The 27,267-nt window shown below is 40.6% G+C and overlaps 1 protein-coding gene across 3 annotated transcripts in view; it reads right to left on the bottom strand.

The window, feature by feature from the left end:
• Nucleotides 1–214: 214 nt before the first annotated feature.
• The window catches only part of ZNF518B (zinc finger protein 518B), a 134,078-nt gene continuing 107,025 nt past the window's right edge, over nucleotides 215–27,267 (bottom strand). For all 3 annotated transcript variants that reach the window (XM_068267481.1, XM_068267491.1, XM_068267501.1), the window contains one exon: nucleotides 215–2,694. In XM_068267481.1, coding sequence (XP_068123582.1) covers nucleotides 822–2,627 — 1,806 coding nt within the window. In that variant the 5' untranslated portion in view covers nucleotides 2,628–2,694 and the 3' untranslated portion in view covers nucleotides 215–821. The remainder of the gene's footprint in view (nucleotides 2,695–27,267) is intronic.

The following is a 27,267-nucleotide window of genomic DNA, read 5'->3' as shown; positions in this document are numbered from 1 at the left end:
TGCGGATCTGCTAGCGGGTTTTGGTGTGCACCAGCCCTAACTAACGTACAGGAGCAAAAAAAGGAGAACCCAGCATGCCCTGCAACTTCATTTGTGTGGCAACGTACCAAATAAGTCAGGTAAACTGGGGAATGATCATTTATAAGCAAGAAAAGTAATAGTGATTTTAACTTTTGGATAGCCTGGTTAGCATACTTATTACTTGTTTACCAGATAAAAATAAAGAATTGATTTTTTATTTTATGCCCAACAGTTACACTTTAAAAGGAGTGATCAGGCAAATAAAATAAGTGCTACTTACCCAGGGCTTCCTCGAGCAGGTGCAGTACAGGCCTACCTGGAGGTTGTCCTGATGTCATCGCCGGGGACCGGGACGGAGCTGCGGCGAATGGCTGAAGGGAGAGCTGCGGCGAGGGACATGCTGAAAGATTGGGGCTGGAGGAAGCCCCGGGTAAGAAGCACGTATTTTATTTTATTTGCCTGATAACTCCTTTAAGACGGAGCCTGTTATGAGCCTCGTAAGGCTGGGAAATTGCTCCATTTTCCACCGCACTGGTCTTGATAAATCAGACTCAGAGTGCAGATGACAATATTTATGAATTTGTGTTACAGTGTATTTTATGCTTGTAAGAAGCAGGCTAAAGAACTCATTTACTTGCTAAAATAGGTCTACAGTACTGTATGCATAATGATCCTACATAAGAGACGATAAAGTAAATTGACCAATCTGTGCAAAAAAAAAAAAAAAAAAAATGTAAACAAAAATATAATGACCCATCTGTGCAGCCTACGTTATACCACTACTCCCTCCCCCACCCCACTTATTTTCGAATTAATCTCTTACGCATATGTTTAGGTAAAGTTACCCTTAAAACCTTGCCCTTAAACATGCTGATTGCATTCATTATAGAATAGATTTCTTTCGTATCCATTTCAGGATGGTTTAGAACAACCACTGGTTGGTCTTTACATGGCATTTCTATAAGCTGATTAGATTTAGCAGGATATAGTCGGAGCGTTTGCAATTTTGGATTTGCAAACCGTTTAGAAAGGAATTTGCTTTTAGTTTTGGCACTCTGAATTCTCACTTTAGGTGGGACATATTCGTTTTCTGCATTCATACCAACTCTTTGACCGGTTTGCATTACGCAGGACAGCGGCTGCATAACAATTCTTTTGTCACAGGACAAAAAGAGAGTCTGAGGCTTTACAAACAGATCAGTTTCCATTTCACTAAGGCGGTTTGTTTTACGTTCACCTCCCTTGTTACTCTGAGCCAAGGTAGACATCGGACTTTCAGCTTTCCTGCCATATGACAATAATGGCTTGTTAAGCGGCAAAGGTATTTCAGGATTTGTGTTTTTCATGGCCTCTAACCTGGGCAGTTCTGTTTGCTGTACAGTATTCTGATCATTTGACTTCTCCATATTAACCTGCTTGCTGGCTTCAGTTCCAAGGTCTACAGATCGACACTGACTTTCAGTGGCATTCAAAGCCATCATGGTATCCTTTGGAGCATTTGTGTCAATAGCAGGGGTGGAAGAATCCCACTGTATACCTTCAAAGACAGTTTGGTGAGAACTGAGAGAGAAAACAGATGAAATAATGGGTCCATCTGTAAAGTCTTCAATTTCCTCAGGAAGCTCATTGGGCACTGCACGTACAGTGTTCACATTTCCATTATTGATCAGTGGCCTGCTCGGGTCAATGTTGGCATTGTTCCCTGTTAAAGTGTCTGTATTCTGTTCACGCAACAGACTTTCAGTGCCACTGAGTAATGTACTCTCTTTTGTACATGGTCCATCTGAATTTCCTAAACCATTTTGTGATGGAACCATAGGTTCTGGCATTTTCTGTTCACTTTGGTTTTCCTTTGAAACGTCAACATTTCGCAAATTTGAATCGGTCACCTCTAAACACTTTAATACTAAATGACAGGTACTGTTAACAGATTTCACTTCTAGAACCCTAACAAGGCAGTTTTCAGGTACCTTAAATGATGTTGGTGCAACTACTTTTAATGGCATCCAAGAATAGAGTTGCTGGTCTACTGGTGAAATGACTTCAACTTCCACTTGCTCAGCAAGTGCATTACTCCCACCATTTCCATTCAAACAATGTCCATTACTGTTCGGAGTGGAGCTGTCCACTTCACTTGTAAGGTCTATGAAGTTTTTAGACGCAAAGGTAGTGTTATTTGGCAGAGTTTGGGTTTGCACTATATTAACGGAAGCATTTTTAGATTCATTCTCAATGGTGCTCACGGAACACTGTATCTTGCCATCACCATGAATTCTTTTGATGTGCTTCATGATGTAGTCATTTCTGATGGCTCCGTAGCCGCAATATCCACATTTAAATGGGAATGATCCAGTGTGTGTAACTAGATGTTTTTGAAACTCTGCTTTGGTATACGACTCAAAGTTGCAGTGTGAACATACATATTTCATTTCATTGTGAAGAGCAGCATGGATTTTAAACTTGTTGAGGTCCTTGGTGGAAAACCTGCATTTTTCGCAGTTGTATTTTTCCAAAATTGGAGTTTGTGGCACACTGTACATCATGTTTGTCGCAGCATTTGACCTCTCACTGTTGGCAAACGAAAAATGTGATTTTATGCCAATCATGAAGAGAAACTGTTACGTTTCTTTACATATGTGTTCTTCAGCTTCTTATACTAATTTTTCCAGGAACCTAAAGAAAAAAAAAAAAGTATATGTCAATTAAAAGTCTATGACATGTCTCAAATAAGCTGCATTAGAACTTCTACCTCAAAAATTCTAAATGTAAGCGCCCATAGGTATAGAAAAAACAAAACAAAAAAACATTTGTATATGCAAAATAAATTTAAAGGACATAAAAAGTAATAATAAAGTGTAAACAAATTATGAACAAACTAAAATCTCACATTAAAGTGTCATAAATGTATAATTCTGTAAGTTTGTAGATCTTCTTACAAAAACCTGTTAAATTAAAAAAAATCAAAAACCAGTTTTTAAAAAAACTGAAAGAATTTAAAAGAAAAAGGTTTTTAGGACTCAATTATAGGAGAGTTTGCAAAGCGTTAATTAAAAACACTCTTTATCTGGCCTCTATCAAACTAAAATGGTACATGAAATGATTAAAATCTCAACATTAACTTATCAAAACACCATACTAGCAGTGAGTAGCACACAGCTGTATTGTACAGAAACAATATACTTATGTCTGTCAAGTAAAAAAGGAAGATTCACAATAAAAGCTGCACCAATGCCAAGCAAAGAGTCTTTTTCTACTGTGTGCAGCTTCTCCTGAAAAAAAGACAACATAGAAATAGAAATTGTGTACGAACATTGTGGGTGGGCACACCATCGCTCAGAAGTTGGGTGCTTAATATTGTGGCAAATGCATGTTACAAACAATTCAAAAATCAAATGTATTAGCACGCCATTATATCCACAAAAGCTGCCAACAATTGTTTCTGGGGCCTTGCAGAGTCCCTCTTTATCAAGGTGTATGGTTACCCAACCACAAAACAATTGTTGGCAAAACAGAAGTTGGGTGCTTAATACTGTGGCGTAGGCGATGTCACAAACAATCCAGCAATCAAATGTATTAGCCCATCGTTGTTGAAGAAATCACACTTCTGATTGGATTTCCCATTTTTATTCGATAAAATTTGATCGGGAATGGTGAATTTTTCTGATCAATTTTCATGAAAACTGAATGGTGTGTCATTGGTGGTCAGTTTATTAATATATATACCCAAACAATTTTCTCTGAGTTTCCAATCATTTTTATCATAATTGGGGAAAAATTCAACATGTGCGGGGTACATGGTCAAATTTTTTTTTTATTGATTGTGATTTAATTGAACAGGTATTTAAAAAATTGTATGGTGTGTGTGGCCACTTTAAAGTGAACCTAAAGCCTCCTGGCCGCAATAGCAGCATAGGGGGCGATATACAGGCTGGGAACGCGAACAATCACTCACGTTCCCATGCCTGTCAGCCGGTGACGGCCAAACTGGAAGTCTTCGCCGGCGGGTCCTGGACCATCAGAGCGGGGCTGCGAGGGCACCGATCGGCTGCAGGGGGCTGAGGGAAGCCCCAGGTGAGTTAATCTCATTTTTTTTACTTGACTTTAGGTTCACTTTAATGGTGGCCATACATGGTACAATTTTTTCATCCAGTCTTACCATTTCTATGTAATAGAAGGGAACTGCCTAAATTATCCTTTCAGTATATTCACTTAATTTACACTTATACTACATAGAAATGGTTAGATTGGATGAAAAAAAGTGTACCATGTATGGCCACCATACGAGTGATTTTTAACTTTTGGATTTCCTGGTTAGCATCCTTAAATAAAAATAAAGAATTGTTTTTTTTATTCACATATGAGACAAATAATAAATCACCTTTTGGATTATGTGATCAAGGTAGCACTTATAATCCTGTCATTAGGTAACCTCTCAGCTCACAATTCTTTTAAGAGTCTTCCAAACATTTTGCTTTCACTTTTTTCTAAACTAGTTCCCCTTTAAATTCCCTAGAATTTTAAAACTACAAAATAAATTACCAAAATGTAATTCAAAATATTCTTCTTTCAAAATATGAATAATACAACAGACTTTTTTGAACCCATAAAATACAATACAAATTATAAATGCATAGAAAATTAGTATTTCGCAGTTCTAAGGATACAGAGAAAAACAAGCCCACCAACCAAATTATCTAGAAGCTGCTCCACTAAAAAGGATTTAAAAGCCACCATTTTAACAAAACCTATACTAAACTGTGACTACGTCAATAAGAGATTGGACAAAGGAGGAGATAATTACATTTTTATTCTTTTGCCCCCCCCCCCCCCCCTTACTGATAGAATCGTGCATTTGTTCAGCAATTCACATTGAACATTGTTAGTACCCAAAAAAGCCATGGAACAATAAAGAGGATTTCATCAAATTGACATTTCCGAAAAAATTTTAAGGGTTAAACAGAGCAATGGAAGCAATTCTGGACACAGGCCAGCTGTCAGCGAGCTTATCACAGCTCAGGCTAGAAAAACAAAGTCTGTCACCTAGAGTAATGGCTGTCCTTTGATTCATATGCAAATCAAGTGCAAATGCTGCACTTGGTATTTCTGAGTTTGAATACTGAGATGTGGTGATTTGAGGTAAGATTAAACTCCATCTTGATATGTAAATGTACCAGAACAATGCCACATTTATAGCTAAATACTCCAGACACCAGGGCATATGTAACCTAAACTAATGTCCAGCGCTACGTAATATGTTGGCGCTTTATAAAGGGGCCCATACACTCAGCCGATTTTCTGGCCGACCGATCGATCCCGATCGATCGATCGATTGAAAATCGGTTGGCCAATCGACCGATCGATGGCCGATTTCGATCGATTTAGATGGATTTCCATCGAACTGGCAGGGTGGGAAATTTAGGTCGATCTGATGAGATTGCTTATCAGTTTGCATTGGCCTTAATGGAAATCTGATGGCAAAAAAATGCCATCAGATCGAATTTCAATAGATTTCAAACTGAAATCTATTGGAATTCTATCCTGGTAAAAAATGTTCTTAAAACGCATCAGATAGATCATCAGATGCATTTCTTATCTATCTGCTGCCAATCTGACGAGTGTATGGGCACCTTAAGTACAATAAATGTTATTTTTCTTATACTGGGAATACACGGCTCGTTTTTAAGCCATTTATATGGCTCGATATTTTCAGACATGTCCGATCTCCCGCTTGATCGTTTCGCTGCTCGATTCCTGATAGCAATGAATGGAAAAAGATAAGAAAAACGAGTGGAAGATAAGAATTAACTGCAGAATCAAGCGGCGAAACGATCGAACAGGAGAATCGAGCGGCAAAAACGAGCCGTGTATTCTCAGCATTAAGGTGCCCATACACTCGTCAGATTGGCAGCAGATAGATAAGAAATGCATCTGATGATCTGATGCGTTTTTAGAACATTTTTTACCAGGATAGAATTCCAATAGATTTCAGTTTGAAATCTATTGAAATTCGATCTGATGGCATTTTTTTGCCATCAGATTTCCATTAAGGCCAATGCAAACTGATAAGCAATCTCATCAGATCGACCTAAATTTTCCACCCTGCCAGTTCGATGGAAATCCATAGAAATCGATCGAAATCGGCCGTCGATCGGTCAACCGATTTGCAATCGATTGATCGATCGATCGGGATCGATCGGTCGGCCAGAAAATCGGCTGAGTGTATGGGCTGCTTTATGCTAGGTACACACCATACAATTTTGTTTTAGATAGATGGTTCGATACATAATTTCCGACATGTCCGATCTTGTTTTCAATTGTTTTCTGATCCATTAGGTGAATAGAAATAGATAAGAAACGATAACAGAATCGAATCGGAAATTGATCAGAAAATCAAATCGGAAATCGATCGGACAGAAAATCGACTGAAAAAACGCATTGTGTGTACCCAGCATTACGCCTCGTTCACATTGAGTTCTGCTCGCGTTAGCGCTGGCCTTTTTTGACGCAACTTTTTTTCCCTGATTCCCAGTGCTTGGGTGGGCATTGTGTTTTGGTGCAAAGCGCTTTTCTAGGCGCTTTTTCTGAGCGTTTTTTTTATTCACTCCCTGACGGAAGTCAGGAAGTGAAGTCTTTGACCTGGAAAATAAATACAATGGGCTTGATTCACAAAGCGGTGCTAACAGTTAGCACGCTGGTGAAAAGCCCATTATCACGCCTAAACTCAGTTTAGGCGTGATAAAAAACTCGTGCGCAAAGTTTACGCGCGCAATGCCATTAAGCCCTATGCGACGTTTCGCGCGTGAGTTTTTCCCTTAAAGCGGTGCTGACCTACTTAGTGCAATGCTTATCACGCCCAAAAGTCTTTAGTGAATCAAGCCCAATGTATTTATTCTTAAAAACGCGAATGCAATCGCTGCACAAAGTGATTTTGTGAGCGTTTTGCATTTTCCCTGTGCCTTCCATTGAGGCAAAATAACCTCAAAAATGGTGCATGCACCGCTTTTCTGTGCGGATCGGAAACAAACCACTCAGATGTGAACTCTCTCATAGAGAACCATTGCACATGAGCATTCAGGGCAATTTTGAAAAACCGCCAGCACTTACAAAAAAAAAAAAAAAAATCACAAAGCGCCTCTATGAATGAGCCCTAAAGGAGTGTGCAGAACTAGCTAGGAACAATCATACAAGTTTTTTTTTTTTTTTTTTTTTTTTTTTTTTTTTTAACTGCTCCCATTAACTTGCATTAAAATCGTGGTAAAATATATTTTGACAAAGCTCCAATGGACAGAAAAGCACTCAGAAAGCGCTTACAGTAGGTCTACAGCCTCAGGGTCCGTTTCCACTTGTGCCGCACGCATCTGCGAGGCGGCACTTCCGGGGCTGCGGGTACGCAGACCATTAGCCATTCCATGCACGGCTATGAGATTCAGAGCCTCCCACACAACTTTGGATGGAAAAGCTGGGCAAATCGCTAGCGCAAGTGATTCAGCCAGCGGCTCTGTTAGTCCCTATGGAAGAGTTTCAACGCGCGATTTGCCTGCAGGGAAACTGCGGATTCGGTGCGGAAACAGTGCAAGTGGAAACGGGCCCTCAGAGTTGATGATCCCAATAGTGCATCCCTGGTCCTTTACAAAGTTGCTGCTTTCTAAACACTCTGTGATTCCAAAGCATCTAAAGATAAAATGTACTAATGACAGACAAGGAGAAAACTTCACGCGCTCATATACTTATTGATTTTCACATTCGATTCTAATGATCTGCTGGGAATTCTCCTCCCCCCCCCCTTCCCAAATGTCTGATCAACTGACTTTTGATCGATCAAGGGCCCATAGCGTTGCACTGAATCGAACAATGCAATGCAACAGTGGGATTCCCTACAGAAATCTATTGAATATCAATGTGCAGTGTGTGGTAGGAATAGATTCCTTTCTGAATTGAAGAATCAATTGTTTTGCCACATTAAATTGCAATCTATAACTGTATGGCCAGCAATTTTCCGATCAATTTCCATAAAAGTGAACGGAAATCGATCGGAAAATCAATCGAAATTCAGATCGGACGAGTTGGGTAACAAATTGATCAGGCAGGTAAATCTGCCAGAAAAGTGTATCATGTGTACCTAGCGTTGCACTAGAAAACCTTATAAACGCCCAGACATATCTGTTTTGATGCCTTTAATTATGGTCACAGATTTGCAGGTTAGCCTGGCAAATAATTATTACATCAATGGATGGCACAGAAGCATCCTGAATAGAACTCTTGTCTTACAGCAGCATGATTTCAGGTTCAAAACGGGGCCATCTCCATCAACACCAACTTCATAGAGTTTGTATGTTCTAACTATGGTAATGATTAGATTGTAGATCTAGTCTGAGGGACAATGGACTCTGAAAAGCACTGTATTTATCAGCACTATATGGGTAAGTAATACATTTGCTTAATTTTTGCAATTACTATTATGAGTACAATTCAAATGTAATGGGTAATCTTGATTTTGCTTAATTTTTAAGTAATTTCCATTATTTATGTGAAATTATGTTCATGGATTCAACTAACATATTTTAGCCTAACCTGTGAGAGCGATAGGCTACTGAGTAGCAGTAAGAAAATATGGCCATTTTAGTTTCAGCATAATTTTCATTAAAAAAGGTCACATTTTCACTGAGAAGAATACAGTATTTGTAAAAATATATTGTCATAAGAAAACATGTTTTCACCAAATGCATTGAAGGCTTTGGGCAAAATAAAACACATTTTCAATTAAGTTCTCATAAGTCATATAATCATAATTACAATTAAGCGCAAATCTAATTTAATTTTGGCATTTCACATTCAATCTTTGCACTGTAATTGCAAATTGTGATGCAAAATTATGACTATAGGCCTCAATTCACGGAGCATTATCAAACGTTTATCAAACACTTTATCAAACGTTTGATAATTTACCTCATGGGTAAAATCTCATTTTTAATTCACTAAGGTGTTATATATTTGTTGAACGTTTTATCGGTAAAACATTCGATAAATATATAACACCTTAGTGAATTTAAAATGAGATTTTACCCATGAGGTAAATTATCAAACGTTTGATAAAGTGTTTGATAAACGTTTGATAATGCTCCGTGAATTGAGGCCTATGTAAAATTTAAGCTCATCACTAATGATTTAACAGAAAAACAGAGAAGAAATGCAAATGCAGACTATACTTCAGAGTTATAATTTTAAAATATTAACTGTAATAAGGTTGCTAACCAGGCAATACAAAAGTTAAAATCCCTATTGCTTTTCTTGTTGATAAATGATCATTCCCCAGTTTATCTGACTTTTTTGGTACACACAAAATTTGGTATACAAAAAGGAAGTTGCAGGGCATGCTGGGTTGTCCTTTTTTGCTGCTCTACTTCCCCCTCAGGCTTAAAGGATACCCGAACTGACATGTTACATGAGGTAGATAAGAAATGTTCCTTTATATCTCTTTCTTGCTCTCAGAAGCCATTTTCTGCTAGGAAAGTGTTTTATAGTTGGAATTTCTTATCAGTGAGGGTCACACTGTAGTCACTTCCTGTCAGGACTGAGTCAGCTATTTACATACCTGATATTTAACTCTTTCAGGCAGAGAAAGAAAAAAAGGAACACAGCATAGCTATTTGTGTGCTAGACACTGTACATACCCATGTCTACCTCATGTCACATGTCAGTTCGGGTATCCTTTAACTAATGCAGCCTGATAGGCTGGAGCCTTTTTCCCTCATGTTTTCCTCTCCCTCACCTCTGTTCCTCTCCGATTGGCCAATATGTTTCATGGTGAGACAATGCACTATCTATAGTGAGGGGTGGGCAAATCAGGCAGAGGAGAGTAAGGGAGGAAATTACATCAGGATTGGCTTTAAAATAGCCACAGTTAATATGGAAAATGCTAAGATGGCTTTTCTCTTTTTTACTGTAGAAAAATCACTAAGATCAATACGTGAACAGTGCAATACATATGTTATGTTAGTAGAGCAAGTATTTATCTACTTATATGTTTTTTTTTTCCTGAGGTAGTATGGCTGACAGCTCCTCTTTAAGGTACTACGTTTTATTCAAAATCTATTTAATCTCTACAGTGTTTATAACTTAAAACTAAAAAATATATAAAGTGTTCAAGTTCATAAACTACTAAAAATTACCTATCTTTACAAGAGATTTTGTATTTAAAAATAAAAGTTAAAGAAATGTATTGCTCTGTTATATGCTGCTTTTTCCACTTCAAAAACAAAGTTTAGTCAATGCTAGTCACCAGATTAAAATGAAACTCAATTTTAGCTAAGAAAAAAAAAAAAAAAAAAAGTACAATCCTTATATGGTCAGCTATGTACATAGCAAAATATAAACATTTCAGAACCTCACCAGGTTTCTACATGCAAATGCAACCAGAAGAGGGTTTAATCCTGCTATAATCATTTAAAGGATAACAGAGTGACGTAACGAAACTAAACGGTGTACATACTTATTTCCATGCTATCATGACATGGACTGCGTCCTCCGTTTGCCCTCACATGGTTCCCTTCATTTGCAACTTGGCCCGAACTAGCCCCTGACCCCCTTGGGTCAGGACCTTTTCCCCGGATGCAATATTTGCTGCACGTGTGCAGTTTGGCCCCTTTCGGGTCATGATGCCAGTACTGTGAGTGCATGCACCACACCCAGGAGGCCTTCGGGAGTGTGGCCAGAAGTGTCCTGGAGGATAAAACTGCACTTACGCCTGAAGCAAAAGGGCCAAACTGTGCATGCGAAATGAATACTGCCTACAGTGAAAGGCAAAGGTCCCAACCCAAATGGTCTAGAAGTCTATCTGATCAAGCACTGAAGTTCCACTGTCCTCCAGGCTGCCACTGTCCCCTCCCTATGATCGCAGACCCCCAGCTGGGTTGTGAGTTTCTGCTTGTGCACATCTCATGTGGACAGAAGCATTTTGCACTTGTGCAGTTGAGCTGGATCAGACAGACTTCTAGGGACTGGAAGAAGCCCCACGTAAGTAAAGCATACTTTTTTTTTTTTTACCTTGGATATCCGTTAACCACCTGTGGACAAGCCTCTGCATTAAAACGTCCTGTTGGAGCCTTTTAACAGCTCGAGGACATTTTAATGCTGCACTCGCTCCCGCTGCCACGGTGTGCATGCGCCCCCTGCCGCTGTTACCCGTCGTCCCAATCAGTGGCCATATCCATTCATAAACCAGGAAGCAATAAGAAAAAAGTGAACACTTCTTGTAAAGCAAGAGAGTGTTTGCAGCATACCTAGTGGCCTAAAAGTTAAATTACACAAACATTTAGAATAATAAAATTATTCCCTTCCACTTCCAAAGCCCCCACGGGGCTCGTAAATAAACAAAATGTAAAAAAAAAAAAAAAAAAAAAAGTTTAAAAAAAAAATACATAGTTGCCTTAAAGAGTCTGCTTTTTTAATCTGTATTTTATGGGTATATTGCTATTATTTTACTACGTAGGGGTTTTTTAATTATGGACCGGAATAGAAGAACAAAAAAATAAAAGAAAAAATACACCTATATTTTCAAATAATATATTGTTGCCATACATTGTGATAGGGACATAAATTAAACCGTTTAATAACCGGGACAAATGGGCAAATAAAATGGTTGGGTTTTATCCACATAAAAATGTTTTATTTTAAAACTATAATGGCAAAAAACTGAGAAATGACCTTTTTCCATTTTTTTTATTTTTCCTGTTAAAATGCTTTTAGGATAAAATAATTCTTAGCAATATTTACTACTCACAGAAAGCCTAATTGGTGGTGAAAAACACAAGGTATAGATAAGTTTATTGTAATAAGTGGTAATATTGTTATTGGTGAATAAAAGGCATGATCGCTGACAGGTAAAAATTGCTCTGGTCCATTAGAGTAAAAATCCCTTGAGGATGAAGTGGTTAAGAATTGTGCACACACAAAAAAAAAAAAAAAAAAAAAAAAATTCCGGAAGGCAAAACAAAAAAATAAAAAAAAGTGGAATTTTATATATTTTTTTTTAATAAAAAATAAATCAACCAGCCTTTGGGGTGATGCATGAGCATAGGGATGGCCAATGAAATTAGAAGCATTCCAAGTTTACGCTGTTTTTTTATGATCATGTATATTAAGGCCTGGTGCCCACTGGTAGCGCTTTACGATAGATTGGAAAGCACCTGCGATTTCCAGAATTGAGGAGATACAAGATATAGATCAATTCATTGTGATAATTAGTGATAAATTATTGGTGAATGAATGGGAGGTGAAAATTGCTCAGATGCATAAGGTGAAAAACGACTGAAGGCTGAAGTGTTTAAGTAGACCATTTCATTTCAGGGTCAGTACTGTCACTTTGAAAATTAAAGGACTTCCGAGGCCAAATGTTAAAACATAAAAAAAAGTTATATACCTGTGTAACTTTGTAGGACACCGTCCACGCCCTCCGTGCCGTTCCGCCGGGTCCCCGCCGCTCATAGCCCCCCCCCCCCCGGACGGCTCCCGACCCCACGGCCAGGCTCTCTGCCTGTATCAAGATGGCTGCCGGCCCTGGTCGCGGCTGCGCACTCCCCATTGCCGCTAGTGCGGCTGCGCAGCTCCAGGGCCAGCCCCCCGATCCACGCATCCTGTTGCAACAGAGGCGCTATTCGTGACCTTGAGACTGTACTGTGTACTCCTATCTGTTTATTGCCTGAGGAAGCGACAATTTATTCACATACTCCATAAACAGAACCGCAACGCGTTTCCCGGGTATATTCCCGCTTCCTCGGGCAATAAACAGACAGGAGTACACAGTACAGTCTCAAGGTCACGAATAGCCATTGAGCGGCATTTTTCAAGTGCAGTTCATTTTTTTAAACGGAGAACTTGTTGCTGGCCAAACCAGGAGCAAGAGTGGTTGTTTTTTTCTGCCACCAATTAGGCTTTCTTTGGGTGGTACATTATGCTAAGAATGATTTTATTCTAAATGCATTTTAATGGGAATAATAAGAAAAATCATTATTTCTCAGGTTTCGGCCATTATAGTTTTAAAATAAAACGTTCTACTGTGGATTAAAACCACACATTTTATTTGCCCATTTATCCCAGTTATTGTAACGTTTAAATTATATCCCTAGTATAATGTATGGCAACAATATTTTATTTTTTCAGTTTTGCGTCAATCAGCAATTACAAGCACATCATTTAACTGTAATATACCCTCTTGACATACATATTCAATGTCAGCCCCCAATGTATGGAGGTATAATTTTACTATTTGGCCACAAGATGTCCTCATACATTATTTTCTATTAAGTATAGGAAGTAACGCTTAGCTATGTTACTTCGGAAGTGATGCAGGCATCTCATCGGCGATCACAGGGACTTAGAGTGTAGATGAATGAATGGGAACAAAGTTCCCATTCATTAATCTATCGGCGGCAGAAACGAGCGAGCAGGAGGGACCGCAGCGGCACCATTTGAGAATGATCACAGTTTTTTAATCATTTTCACTGCACAAGTACGGATTGGCTCATGGGACTTCTGTCCCCTGCCACCAATCCCCCCCCCTGTCACCAGGACCATCGCGATTGCGGGCTTCTGCACGATCGCACACACTGCTGCGCAAACTGTACAGACGCGAGTCTCATTTCCCTACGACTTTAGTAGCACCAGCCACGGAAGTAAAACTCACATCCGTGTGGCAGTAATGGTTAATGGCATCAACAATGCTGGTGTCAACTGCTCTATAAAAAAAAAAAAAAAAAAAAAAAAAGTGTTTTGTTTTGCAGTTTGCATCCCCGATTTACATTGTGAAATGCATCACCGGTGGGGACATCTGTAGTCCTGCCAGGTGATCTCTTTGGAATGTTCATTACTGAGGGTTCTATGCACAGAGCGAGATACTGCTTGCTTGGCCGTTGCAAAAAAAGCCATTTCCCACAATGCAACAAGGGTCACATACAGCAAACTGTCAGGACCTGACGCACGGATACAGGGGGGGCAGGAGTTTTATTCAATAGGAAATCTATCTACACACAGGCACAGACTAACCAGCAAGCTCATGGTGACCCAGAACTCACTGGAGTGTGTAAGGGACTACAATGGTCCTAAAAGCCCCCTTACTAAGATGTTAAGAAAAACAAAAGTTTGCTTTCCTAAAACAGAAAGAATTTGCGATAATTCAGGTTGGAGTGAGCTTGAGATGTCTCCTAGTGCATCACTGCTGAATATATGCAAATTAACCATTGTTACCCTTAGAAGCTAAACACACCTCCAGAACTGCTGGAATGCAATGATGTGTCAGCTTGTTAATTTGTACAGAGCCATAATAATCCAACATGCATACAGACTGTTTCTATCTACACACACACACACACACACACACACACACACACACACACACACACACACACACACACACACACACACACACACACAGAAAAAGGCAGAGGAAAGGATGGATTCTGACAACCATAGCCAAGGGAGTGAGAATGGTTTACAGCCAGCCAAAAAGCTCAAACTGATAAAGGGAGGGCTCTAAAACCAATCCTAAACATAGCTCAAATTCCACAGTGAGCTACTGCAAGGTGAAGGTTTCCGAATGACCCTCACAGGCTCCTCACTCTTATTTTAATAAACCGTGTTAGAACTTAAAACATGCTGTACAGGCTAGAGACTGAGGACAGGGAATAACTCGGCATTAAAAACTATCAGCAGGAAGTTAAGAGTGGGCAACATTTTTTAAGAGAACTAAAATATCCATAGCTAGAACAGTCATATCAAATTAAGGAATTTGCCTCAAATATCCGTTCACTCCTACAAACCCATGTCACACAGGCACTTCCAATGCTAGCAAGGTGATCACTCAAATTAACTTTTTTGCCAGCATAGGATCACTGGCAACAAAGTGGTGCACTGCACCATTGTTAGAATAAGTGCTGCTAACATTCAAATGCTGATTTGTGTCACTTTATTGCCATTGACAGATAATATTTACAAAAAAATATAAGGGCATGCAAAAATATTTCCACCTGGACTGAAGTCTATGGCCATGAGATAAGTAATTTTTGTATAAATGAGAATAGTAAAAAAAAAAAAATTAAGAGCATGTAAAAACATGCATTCGTTCAGAATTTGGCGCAGGATATCACCAATAATTACAATATCGGTAATATCTGCACAAACGTTAATCTAAAATGTGAACACTAACTTTGCGCCCCCCCACCCACCCACCCCAACACTTAACACTAACCTCCCTCTCCAACCAAAATACTAACCTCTGCCTTTTTTATTACTAACACTAACCTCCCTCCCAGCTACCTTATCAGCTACAACACTAAGACTCTGGGGCTTCGCTATATTACAGCCGAACCCAGATCCTGTCCCCTCTTACCAGCCTACCGGTCCTGGCCATATTTGATTTTGGTTACAGTGTAGCCCAACTCAATACAATGCCGCAGAATATGGTAGTACTTTGTAAATCAATAATAAATAAATACTGTTCCGTTTGGCTGGTCCAGCCACTCGGCTAGCCCTTAGCCAAGTGCCCACGCCTGTGGATCATGTGCCTTTTAATGTGGATTGCACATTCTCAATAGTACAGCCAATCAAACAATTATAGTATATACACAAATATTACCTACTATGCAGTGAATGACTGGTATGTTACTCAAATTACACCAGAAAATAAATCCATTTAAAAACACACTTAAAACGGAAATTACACAAAAATAGTTAAGTAAAAAGACATGATCTATTGGATAATAAAACTCATCTCGAGGTAAAACATTTGGCTATTGGAGGTATATAAATAGGAACCAAATATATACACAACTATTACACTCCAATCTGACAGAAGAAGAAATTGAGAGCAGGGAAAAGTCCAGGAACAAAAAGTAACGATTTCATCCAGTCCAATACTATTAGAACAATCGCGGTGTTCTCCCCTTAACTTATTTCCAGCCGGATGACATAAAAAAGTAGCTGTGGGGAACATTGGGGGAATGTAGGGCTGGTGCCACTCTGCTTACAGCACAGGAGGAGGACAGCCGTTGGCAGGCTAAAAGAGCCTGGTGAGAACACGGAATCAGTCAAAATGTTCAATCTGCCAGATGTCTTTACCAAGACAGAGAGCCAATATTGAAGTGAGGGTGTTCCTTTTCTACAGCAACTCACTCAACACAGCTGATCATTTAATAGACCAAGAAGCCTCTATACGAAAACTATTATTGTAAAGATAGTTTGCCAATAAAATCCATCCAATACTATTTCAGTAGTGGACACACTTCTCTCTCTCCAACTAAGATGGCAAATTTAGGTCACTACCCTCTATATAAAAAAAAAAAAAAAAAAAACATATCTTCACAGATCTAAGAAGGTAAATCTTCATGTATACCTATCTTAGGGGCGTACATCTAGAACTTTCAGGCTACGTTTACAGTGCTTAGTTGCATTGCAGAATAATTCTGCATGCCAACAGACTGCCTATACAATTTTATGGGCCTTTACCCAGTACTGCTTCGCAATGCATCACGTTATTCTAACTTCCTGCATGCAGGCTTTGTATTAAATTATATGTCCGGTCCCAATTGCAGTTCACACACATTTTATGCAACTGACCACTGTGAATTCAGCCTCAACAGCTTAATGATTGAAGACATATTGCAACTGAAACTAACCCTTATTTACCACATAAATGGAAAGTGGAAAGGAGGAAGGACAATGTGGAGTAGCTCCTGGTAGGTGGGGTAAGGAGAGTAACAATGCATCCAGCCATTGCCATTCAGTTTGGCATGAATGAGACTATAGACTACATTAAAATTGGACCGTGGATGCACACCCAGAAAGTCACTGGCAACTGCCAGAGCTGTGGAGTCGGAGCAATTTTTCATTCCCCACTATCCATGTCGGCCTGGAGGGGGAATAGTATTTAATACGGCCGGGACTTGTGCTGCAGCAGGATCAGCCATATACCGGCTGAATCCTGCACCCAAGTCTCCAGCACCGTTGTCTCTCGTACGCTTTCTGAAGGCCAGGTGCAACACAGCAAATTGTAGAGAGGCAGCATGAAAGAGCTAGCATCACAATCAATCAGTCCATGTACATAAAGTTAGGCGACAGACATAGGCCTCATGCGGTCTTAGATGCAACACTGCCCATTATCAAGCCAAGAAAACAGTGCAGATGTAAAGCGGTTACCTTCCTACAGCAACTTACTGGGAAAAATTGCTAAGTGGAATCTTGCCTTTATAGATATAAAGCATAGACTGTTAATAGGTTTGGATTAGTGATCCTTCAGCAAAAGCCAAATGACCATTGACCAACTGACTCTCGTGCCGTACAAATTACATTTCCAAAAAAAAGTTGTTCAAAAAGTGTAAAAAGTAAATAAACAATGTGCGATTATGTGCCATTCTGTAAATGCTACATGTGAAAGAAAATAGTCCAAAGCCAGCAAGTGTTGAAACAGCTTATGAAAAATAAGTTCTCATTTGGAAATTGATGACACAAATATGTTTTTAAAAAAAAGTTGGAATGGGGCATGATCATCCCTGGGTTGGCATCACCTCTTATTTTGATCAAACACTATATACATTTTAGGGAATTGACGAGTCTGAATGCCGTTGTTTTGAAAGTCAACCTGCCCCATTGTTCTACTCACTGAAATTCTGCACTCTCTACACCAGCTGCCCCAATGTGCTCGACCTGAACTGGTGCTAGAAGTCTACAGACAGCATGGATTCTATCCTTCAGTTACATGGCTCTAGAAATACTAATCAACATGGGCGCAAAAGTGAGGGTTATTTAATCCCTGGCTAACAATACATAGTGGTGATTGCTTGGAACATCCCCAGGGTATTCCATGTTATTTTCCCCGGCTTCCTCTGCCAGCCATTCCAAAACCCAACCTTGCTCTACTTCCCCTGACCTGTTTGTAAGTCCAGGTCCCAGCCTTGCTCCAGCTATCCTGTCTTGCCCATCTGTTTGGTCCAGTCTTTTACCCTGTACCCTGCCAGCCTGTGTAGCACATGAGCTGTCATTTTTCTACTGTCTTGCCAGCTGATCAGTCCAGTGAGCAATCTGTCATTCCTCTCTTTTGCCAACCAGACCAGTCCACAAACTGTTCTCCTCGTCCTGCCAGTCTATCAACCAGAAGGCAACTCGTTAGGCCATCCCTAACAAGTTGCCTTCTGGTTGATGGCAACTCGTTAGGCTTATCCCTGTCCTGCTAGCCTGTCAATCTAGTCCAATGTAGTCAGCCTTCACTTGTTTCTACTGTTTCTAATATCTACAGTTAGGTCCACTGTGTCCCATACTTAAACATAGGCCGATCAGTTTACAATTCCCTTGTCCAGGCCCTGGTCTCATCCTCTCCTGTTCTTCACCAGTGAGGGCAATTGAGAGTAGCGACCTGGTTGCCAGTTGCATCAAAGTATTCTGCTGCCTCCTATGAGTAGTTGCCAATCCAGAAATTGTATCTGATTAACCAGTGGTCATTTAAAATATGAGCTCCAGGGATGTGCCGCATTAGTGCCAAAATCAACAGGGCCCTGACAACTGTTCTTGTCTGATGCTGAATTTCAACTGCTCAACATTCTCCCTTGTCATATTCTTTGCTTTACAATGCACCGAATGGTGAAAGGTCAGGATTGCCAGGCATGTTTGGCACCTGGACTCTTACTATGGAGACATACTCTTGTAATACATGCAGAATGCTGTTTAGCATTATCTTGTCAGAAAAAAAAAAAGTAAAAAAAACGGTACATATTCTTGAGCATGACTTAAAGAGACTGAAGCGAGAATAAATCTCACTTCAGAGCTCATAGTTAGCAGGGGCATGTGTGCCCCTGCTAAGCCGCCGCTATCGCGCGGCTAAACGGGGGTCCCTTCACCCCCAAACCCACCCCAGCAAGACTTGGTCGCAAGTTGGTCGTAAATTATCTTCTTCCTGGAGGCAGGGCTAACTGCTGCAGCCCTGCCTCCAGTCGCGTCTATCAGACGCGCATCGCCGCCTCTCCCCCGCCCCTCTCAGTGAAGGAAGACAGAGGGGCGGGGGAGAGGCGGAGATACGCGTCTGACAGACGCGCGTGGGGCAGGGCTGCGGCGGTTAGCCCTGCTCCAACCAGGAAGCGCTCGCCCGCTGCACCGAAGGGATTTGGGGGTGAAGGGACCCCCGTTAAGCCGCGGGATAGCGGCGTTTTAGCAGGGGCACGCATGCCCCTGCTAACTATGAGCTCTGAAGCGAGATTTATTCTCGCTTCAGACTCTCTTTAAGACTTCCAATTAGTGTACTCTACAAACTTCATGTGCAGTAACCAAACCATCACAGATGCCAACAGATTCTCTATCTCTTTAATACAATAGATCTGCTGCCCATGATTTAGAAGAATAAAAATTGATTCAACATACCAAACTACAGTTTTACATTTCAGCTTCGGTGAGGGCAGCATAGTTTCTGAACCACATTCATACATATGGTTTCTTCTTTGCATGTTTCTTTTTTAACTGGAATTTCTAGGCACTTAGGCACAGGGACAAAAGATGGATACCCTCATATAGATGGGGACTATGAGCAGCCCCCACGCAGGTAAGTAAATGCATGCTGCCACCCCCCCCTTCTGCATCGCTTAACTTAGGTGCACCCAGGAACTCTTCATGCTGCTAGTTGACTGTGTGGTCCCTTCTGATCCCAATTCCTATTTTTAATAAATGGGCCTGCAGTTGAATCCTTTCCACAGAAAGCACCCATGGCTATGCATAAGTGGTTTCAAACTGGGCATGCACAAATTCTTACTGACGTATACCCACTAAAAAGAACCGCTAAAGCAGGGGTGGGCAAACTTTTTTAGGATTCGACCGTATTCCTCTAGAATGTGGCCCACTGCTACTGCAGCTCTGTCTGCCTCCCTCCCACTGGTAAAATGGCAGGGAGGGATTGGGTATAACTCTCGCAATCTCACTCTCCAGTGCCAATTTCCATGGCAATGTCAGCATCATGAGACACGCTGGTACAAAATGACAGCAGGTTACATGATGCCACTGTTGCCATGGAGATCACAGTGCAGAGTGTGATTAAACTGGTTATTTTTCTTGCACATGCTCTACACATATTTTTCTAAAGCTGGAGGGAGAAGGGAAGAGGAGCGGAAGCCAGCCATCTATCAATGGGCCGGCTTCATAGCGGTCGCGGGGTGAATCGGGCCTATGAGCTGTAGTTCGCCCACAGCTGAGCATAATGCATGAAAGACATATGATGTGCACATGCGCTTCCTTTTACTGGACATGCATTTTTTTGAAATGTATGCATGCTCAGTTCAAAAGTGCTCAAGCACGCCCACGGGAGCTTCCTGTAGAGAGGATTCAACCGCTGATCTGGTCAAATATTTAAAAGGACTAAAAAAAAAAAAAAATTAGATAATAGGAGGAGCCCTGAGGACAACTAGCAGCTAAAAAGTGTCAGGAATAAGTTTGTTTCTTTTACAGTGTACTTGAGGCTGGTTTCACAGTGGGACGTTACAGGCGCACGTTAGAGCAGCCTGTAAACGCACCGCACCGAAAAATCAATGGGCTGTTCACAGTGCCCACGTTGCGTTACATAGTAACGCTGCGCCACCAGACAACGTACTGCATGCAGTACTTTCTAAGCGGCAGAGCCGCGTTAGACTGCTTGCACATGCTCAGTAACGTTGGGGAGGAGCGGAGAGCGGCCAGGCACATGGCTAATTAATATTCACTGCACTCAGTGACGTGCAGTGTTTACTTCCTGGAGCGGCCGCTCTGTGCAGCGATTGGCCGGCGGGACCACGTGATGCCGCATGCGCACAAGAGTACGCATCACGGACGCCAGAGTGAGCTGCACAACGCGGCTCACTCTGACGTCCAAAGCAGGGAGCACCAGGCGTTGCGTTAGGGGCAAGTTATGCGACCATAACGTCCCCTAAAACGCAACGTCCTGGTGTGAAACCAGCCTAAAGCCTTGTGAACATGCAATATAAACCTCAGCCAAAAGTTTGTGTAATTTATTATTATTATTTTTTATTTATATAGCGCCAACATATTCCGCAGCGCTTTACAAAGCCCAATAAGACGACAAGGGGAACATGGATATACTAACAAATTGTAAAACAGAGTTCCAAGCAGCACAAATATTGTGACAAAAAACAGTAAACATTAGGAGGAGGACCCTGCCCTTGCGAGCTTACAATCTAGTGGGTAGTGGGGGACACATTAGGTAAGGGGGTGAAAGATGGATGAGGCAGTGACCCTTTGCCTCTGATTACATTGTGTCAAATAAGTAAATAAGGGCTATAGAATGTTATAAGCTTGTCTGAAAAGGTGTGTTTTAAGAGTGCGTTTGAAGATGTCCAGGTTTGGAGCATGACGTACAGGCTGTGGAAGAGAGTTCCAGATAAGAGATGATGCTCGTGTAAAGTCTTGGATGCGAGCATGAGAGGAGGTGATCAGCTTAGAGGCCAGGAGAATTTCTTGGGAGGAGCGGAGGTTGCGGGAGGGACAATATCTTGAGATTAGTGAGGAGATGTATGGAGGGCACAATTCATGGAGGGCTTTGTATGTTAGAGTCAGGAGTTAGAATTGGATCCTCTGGGTAATAGGTAACCAGTGGAGAGAACGGCATAGTGGGGCTGCATCGGAAGAGCGTGTGGAGAGGTTACTGAGGCGGGACGCTGAATTTAGAAGGGATTGGAGAGGTGCTAGCCTTTTTTGTGGTAGCCCACAGAGCATGGTGTTGCAGTAGTCTAGGCGGGAGAGGATTAAGGCATGTACAAGCATCTTGGTGGCCTCTTGTGTGAGGAAGGGACGGATACGGAATATATTTTTGAGCTGGAAATAATGCTGTAATGCTATCCCACAATGTAATTTAGTGATCTACCATAGCAAAACATGAACCTATTGTGCTTGTATTTATCAGCACAAAATGCTGCTCATTCACGCACTTGTCCAGACATACCTCCTGCCCTCTCCATTGAGCAATATACACTCTACCCAATCAGCGTATCTGTATAGTACTCATTCAAAGCAATGTAACCCTAATGATCAACCAATAATCATGTACACACCCATATACATCCCATAAGAAACTCAACCCTCAGTGGATTCTTATCCAACGTGCACTTTTATTTTTATCACATGGTGGTTATAGAGCATAACATGACAAGCACAATGTTTCGGTGGTGGTGCCCTTTTTCAAGTGCTCTGGAGCACATGAAAAAGGGCACCACGCCCAAAACGCTGTGCTTGTCATGTTATGCTGTATAACCCGCCATATGATAAAAATAAAAGTGCACATTGGATAAGAATCCACTGAGGGTTTAGTTTCTTATGGGATGTATATGGAATTGACTGGAATGGAGGTTTGATGACCCTCTTTGCTATAGGAACTCCCCGCACTACATTCATCACCTGAGGCCCGCAGTCTCTTTTTGTGTCGCTGCCTAGTACACACACACCTTAGATTGTTCTCTCTGCTGAGAATCTCGTGTGTGTGTATAGTTGCCGCCAACCATGCCCAATGTATGGTTGAGAGATCCAGCCTCGGTGAGAGATCTATAAACTGAGAAAAGCCTGACATGATTCACCCTACCGCTCTATTGTTTGCTGAACATCATCCCTCCATAGCAGCACAATGGCCTCAATTCACAAAGCCTAACCGCATTCCGTAACGCAAAAAACAGCTGAATTTACCAAACATTGCTCAAATTTCGATTCACTAAGGCTGTTGCTGCATAGAAATGTAAAATTACTGACTAGCGAGTTAAATTCACTTGTGCAGTAAACACCAACAAATGTCAGCGCTGCGTAATATGTTGGCACTTTATAAATACAATAAATAATGTCAATTCACAAAGATTAGAGCATGCCTGATGCTGTTGGTAAGATTCCAAATAGCCATTTGGTAAAATGTACAGGCAAAGGAGCTAGCCAATAAGAGGAGCCACCCTTATCAAACTATTCTCCCCACTGGTACCGATGCACTGCCAGGAGCCGGGACATCAAAAAAATAAAGCCCGAGATGCAGGAGCAGGCCACATTCAAAGAGAATTTCCCCTGTAACCCTTTAGATGAAAGACTGATGCACAAGAAAGACCTCTGGTGGCATGCATGCAGATCAAAAGAGATACAGAGTATGCCTTTTACTCTTATAGGACAGAAGCACCAACTTTCAAAGGAATGGATTTATGTTTTAAAGCAGACCATTTTTACCAAAAGAATTACCACAACCCTGCACAGAACTGGTAGAACATCACCGCAGAACACAGCTGGTTGCCAAGATCTACTGCACAGCTGGTTAGACTTCCAAACAGGTCTTATGCTGGGAATACACGTTTCGTTTTTGCCTTCATTTTAGCCTTCGATTTGTTCAGTAAACGAATCGAGTGTTGAAAACGTATGTGAAAATAGTCATAATCTCATTATAGTTTTGATTAATAGACCCCAAAAACGAACGACTAGTGATCGAACATGTTTGATATTATCTCTCTTTATCCATCTAATCGAGCCATTGGTAGGCTTGATGGCTGTTCAGATCGATTATATGTTCGTTTATGTTAGTCCGTCCCTGTAAAAAGGCATTTTCGTTTCGTTTCTTTGCAGCCTTCGATCATTGGAAAAACAAAACCATCAGAATCGAAAAAAAAAACGAAACCGTGGGTGGTGATATTAACCGTACGTTCGATTATTTCGGGAACGAAAAGGACAAAAGGCACAATCGAAACGAAGGCTAAAACGAAGGCCAAAACGAAACGTCTATTCCCAGCATTAGAGAATGGTCATACAGTTTTTTTTAGTAAATAGCCATACCATTACCACATGTGTGAAACTAAATTCGGAAAAGGTCTAAAATACAGAATGCAATATTTTACTGACCTTTTACTTAACAGGTCAGTTAATTGAAGGCATTGTGTCTCTAGGCTGTTGTACACATCTCGGCCCAAACAGTTAACCAAGGAATAGAGTACGGATTCCTACTGGTGACTGCAACTGAATGTGTGTGCTTAGCCTGACTAATAGTATGAGGATTTAGGAGCAGTCAGCTGAAATGGTTAATAACCATCTTGATGACTAATCCTTTCTAAAAATAGTTTTTCTTTTTACTTTTGGGAGAATCAGTTTTCATAACACTCATAGTTAGTTATTTGGGTTGAAAAAAAATAAATCATACGCCCATCGAGTTCAACCAGAGAATAAAGTACAACACCAGCCTGCACCCTCACATATCCTTGTTCATCCAGAGGAAGGCAAAAAACTCTTACAAGGCATGGTCCAATTAGCCCCAGAGGGAAAAAAATCCTTCCAGACTCCAGATGGCAATCAGATAAAATCCCTGAATCAACACCATCGGGCATCAACTAGTAGTTATAGCCATGGATGTTTTCCAACGCAAGGAAAGCATCTAAGCCCCCTTTAAACGCAGATATAGAATTTGCCATAACTTCATTCTGTGGTAATGCATTCCACATTTTGATCACTCTTACTGTTAAGAACCCTTACCTAAATAAATGGCTAACGTTTTTCTTCCATGCGCAGATCATGTCCCCTAGTCCTTTGTAAAATCTGCCAAGATTTTATATTGCCATCTGACATATTTATACATGTTAATTAGATCTCCTCTAAGACACCTTTTCTCCAGACTAAATAAACCCAGTTTATCTAACCTTTCTTGGTAAGATAGAACTTCCATCCCTCGTATCAATTTTGTTGCTCGTTTCTGCATCTGCTCTAAAACTGCAATATCTTTCCTGAAATGTGGTGCCCAGAACTGAATTCCATAAGTCGTGGCCTTACTAGAGAGTTGAACAGGGGTAATTTTATGCTAGTATTTCGAGTTTTTATTTCCCTTTTAATGCATCCCAAAATTGTATTTGCTTTAGCTGCAGCGGCTTGGCATTGAATAAGATTATTTAACATGTCGATGAGTACTCCTAAGTCCTTCTCCAAGTTTGATGTCCCCATCTGTATCCCGTTTATTTTGTATGGTGCTAGACCATTGGTACGACCAAAATGCATGACTTTACATTTTTCAACATTGAATTTAATCTGCCATTTGTGTCCATATAGCCATCCTATCCAGATCCTGTTGCAATATGTCACTATCCTCAACTCATATTTTACCAGTTTTATATTTGAAATTAACTACCTTATATCTCCAACGCATTCATTTTTAGTGGTACAAATGGCTTGTTATGTTATAGGTAACATTGTCAGCTCTCCTTTGCATGACCTAACAAATACTACAGCAGTAGCGTACTGTAATCCTTACATGATTTTTGATCATATGGACATTGTTAAATAAAATAAGTTTTACTAGAGGAAGTTTAATGTAGATCCTGCTACCTTGATTGCATTAAGCAGCTGGAACATTTTTGTAAGCATCTGCACTAGTGATGGTCATGTCTGTTTGATCAGCTGATAGATTTGCAAAGCTCTGATTTGATGTGATCACATCCTGCTTTAGCACATCATCATGACTTGCAAAACACAGACTTAGATATCTATCATAATTACTATTTAATGCTGGGAAAACATGCTGCAACTTCCCGTCCGACTGATGGGTAATTTGACATGAAGTTGTATTGTATGTACATGTCCAAACGTCTCTCGATTGATAAAGGGATCGATTTTCCTATAATAACATTGCAAAATCGATCCCTTTATTGATCAGAAACAGATCAGACATGTCTTAAATAATCGTCCGATTTCTGTTGATCGGACAGGAAGTTGCATCGTGTGTTCCCAGGATAACCCACCTCTCTCCAATGCCATCTTTCTGTTCACACTCAAAAAGGTTGTTGAGAAACCACTACTTAAAAAAAAACCATCTCTAGATACCACCACACTTGCCAACTACCGCCCTGTGTCACTTCTCCCATTTGCATCTAAATTAATTGAATATGCTGCACTAAGCCATTAACTCCCTGCTTGATCAGTTCTAATCTTTCACTGGAACCACGCCACAGAAACAACTCTTACTAAATTGGCCAATGATCTTCCAGCTAAATCCAAAGACCATTTATTCCCATACTCATCCCTCTTGATCTGCCATCAGCATTTGATACTGTTGACCACGCCTTACTTCTACAGATACTTTCATACATTGGCAAAATCAGGCCTCACTCTTTCCTGGACATCTCCCCCCGATCTCTCTGGAAGATCTTTCACAGCCTCCTACTTAGATCAGATCTCCACATCACTGTCTGTGGGTGTACCTCAAGGCTCTGTCCTTGGCCTCTTCCTCTCTTCAATCCACATGCACAGCCTTGGCAACATAATCATCTCATTTGGTTTTCAATCACGCGTATATGCAGATAATACTCAACTGTACCTCTCAGCCCCAGACCTCAACTCTCTCCTCCCACGTGTTCCTGACTGCATGTCTGCTATACACTTTTATGATCTCTCACTTCTTAAAAATGTTATAAGTAAAACCAAACAAATCATTTTTCCACCATCTCTATCCAGTGCTCTTCCTAATATAATAAATGAACACCCATATAACTTCAATTCCACTCCCTAACCAGCTCCTGTCATCTAACATCCAGCTTTTTCTCACTCAGGACACAACTAAAATGTTAGTATGTGCTCTTACATCTCATTTACACTATTGTTATATAATGCTTTGTGAACTACCAACAAACTGACTGGCACGGCTCCAATCTGTACTAAACTCAGCTGCTCATCTAATTCATCGTGCTCTTCCTCTGCTGCTCCTCTTTGTTAAGTTCTTCATTGGCTACCAATTACCAAGAAAATTCATTTCAAACTCTTAACCCTAACCTACAAAGTTCTCCATAATCTCCCCCCCCCCCTTTACACTTCCTTACTTATTATTATTAATTTATAAAGCGCCAACATTCTGTGGCGTTGTACAAAGTAAGAAACAAACATGGGGTACATAATACAGACAATGGTGTACACTAATATACAAGATACATAATTAGTGACAAAATACAAAAAATGATACAGCATACAGAATACAAAATACAGAAGTGGTAATGACAGTGATAAAAGTAACATGATGAATAAAATGTATAATGATTTCCAAGACACAAAAGGGGGAGAGAGTCCTGCCCTTGCGAGCTTACAATCTAAATGGAATGGGGGGGGGGGGGGACAAGTGGAGGGGTAGTATACGATAAAATATATAAAGGCAGTGTGTTTTAGGACAGTATTTCTCAACATTTTATTGGTATGTACCCCTTTTAAAACCCTGTACTCACCAAGTACCCCCTAGCATAGTAA

This window comes from Hyperolius riggenbachi, chromosome 1 (genome assembly GCF_040937935.1).
Source record: "Hyperolius riggenbachi isolate aHypRig1 chromosome 1, aHypRig1.pri, whole genome shotgun sequence".
Taxonomy (NCBI): domain Eukaryota; kingdom Metazoa; phylum Chordata; class Amphibia; order Anura; family Hyperoliidae; genus Hyperolius; species Hyperolius riggenbachi.
This window is presented reverse-complemented; position numbering and strand designations above follow the sequence as displayed.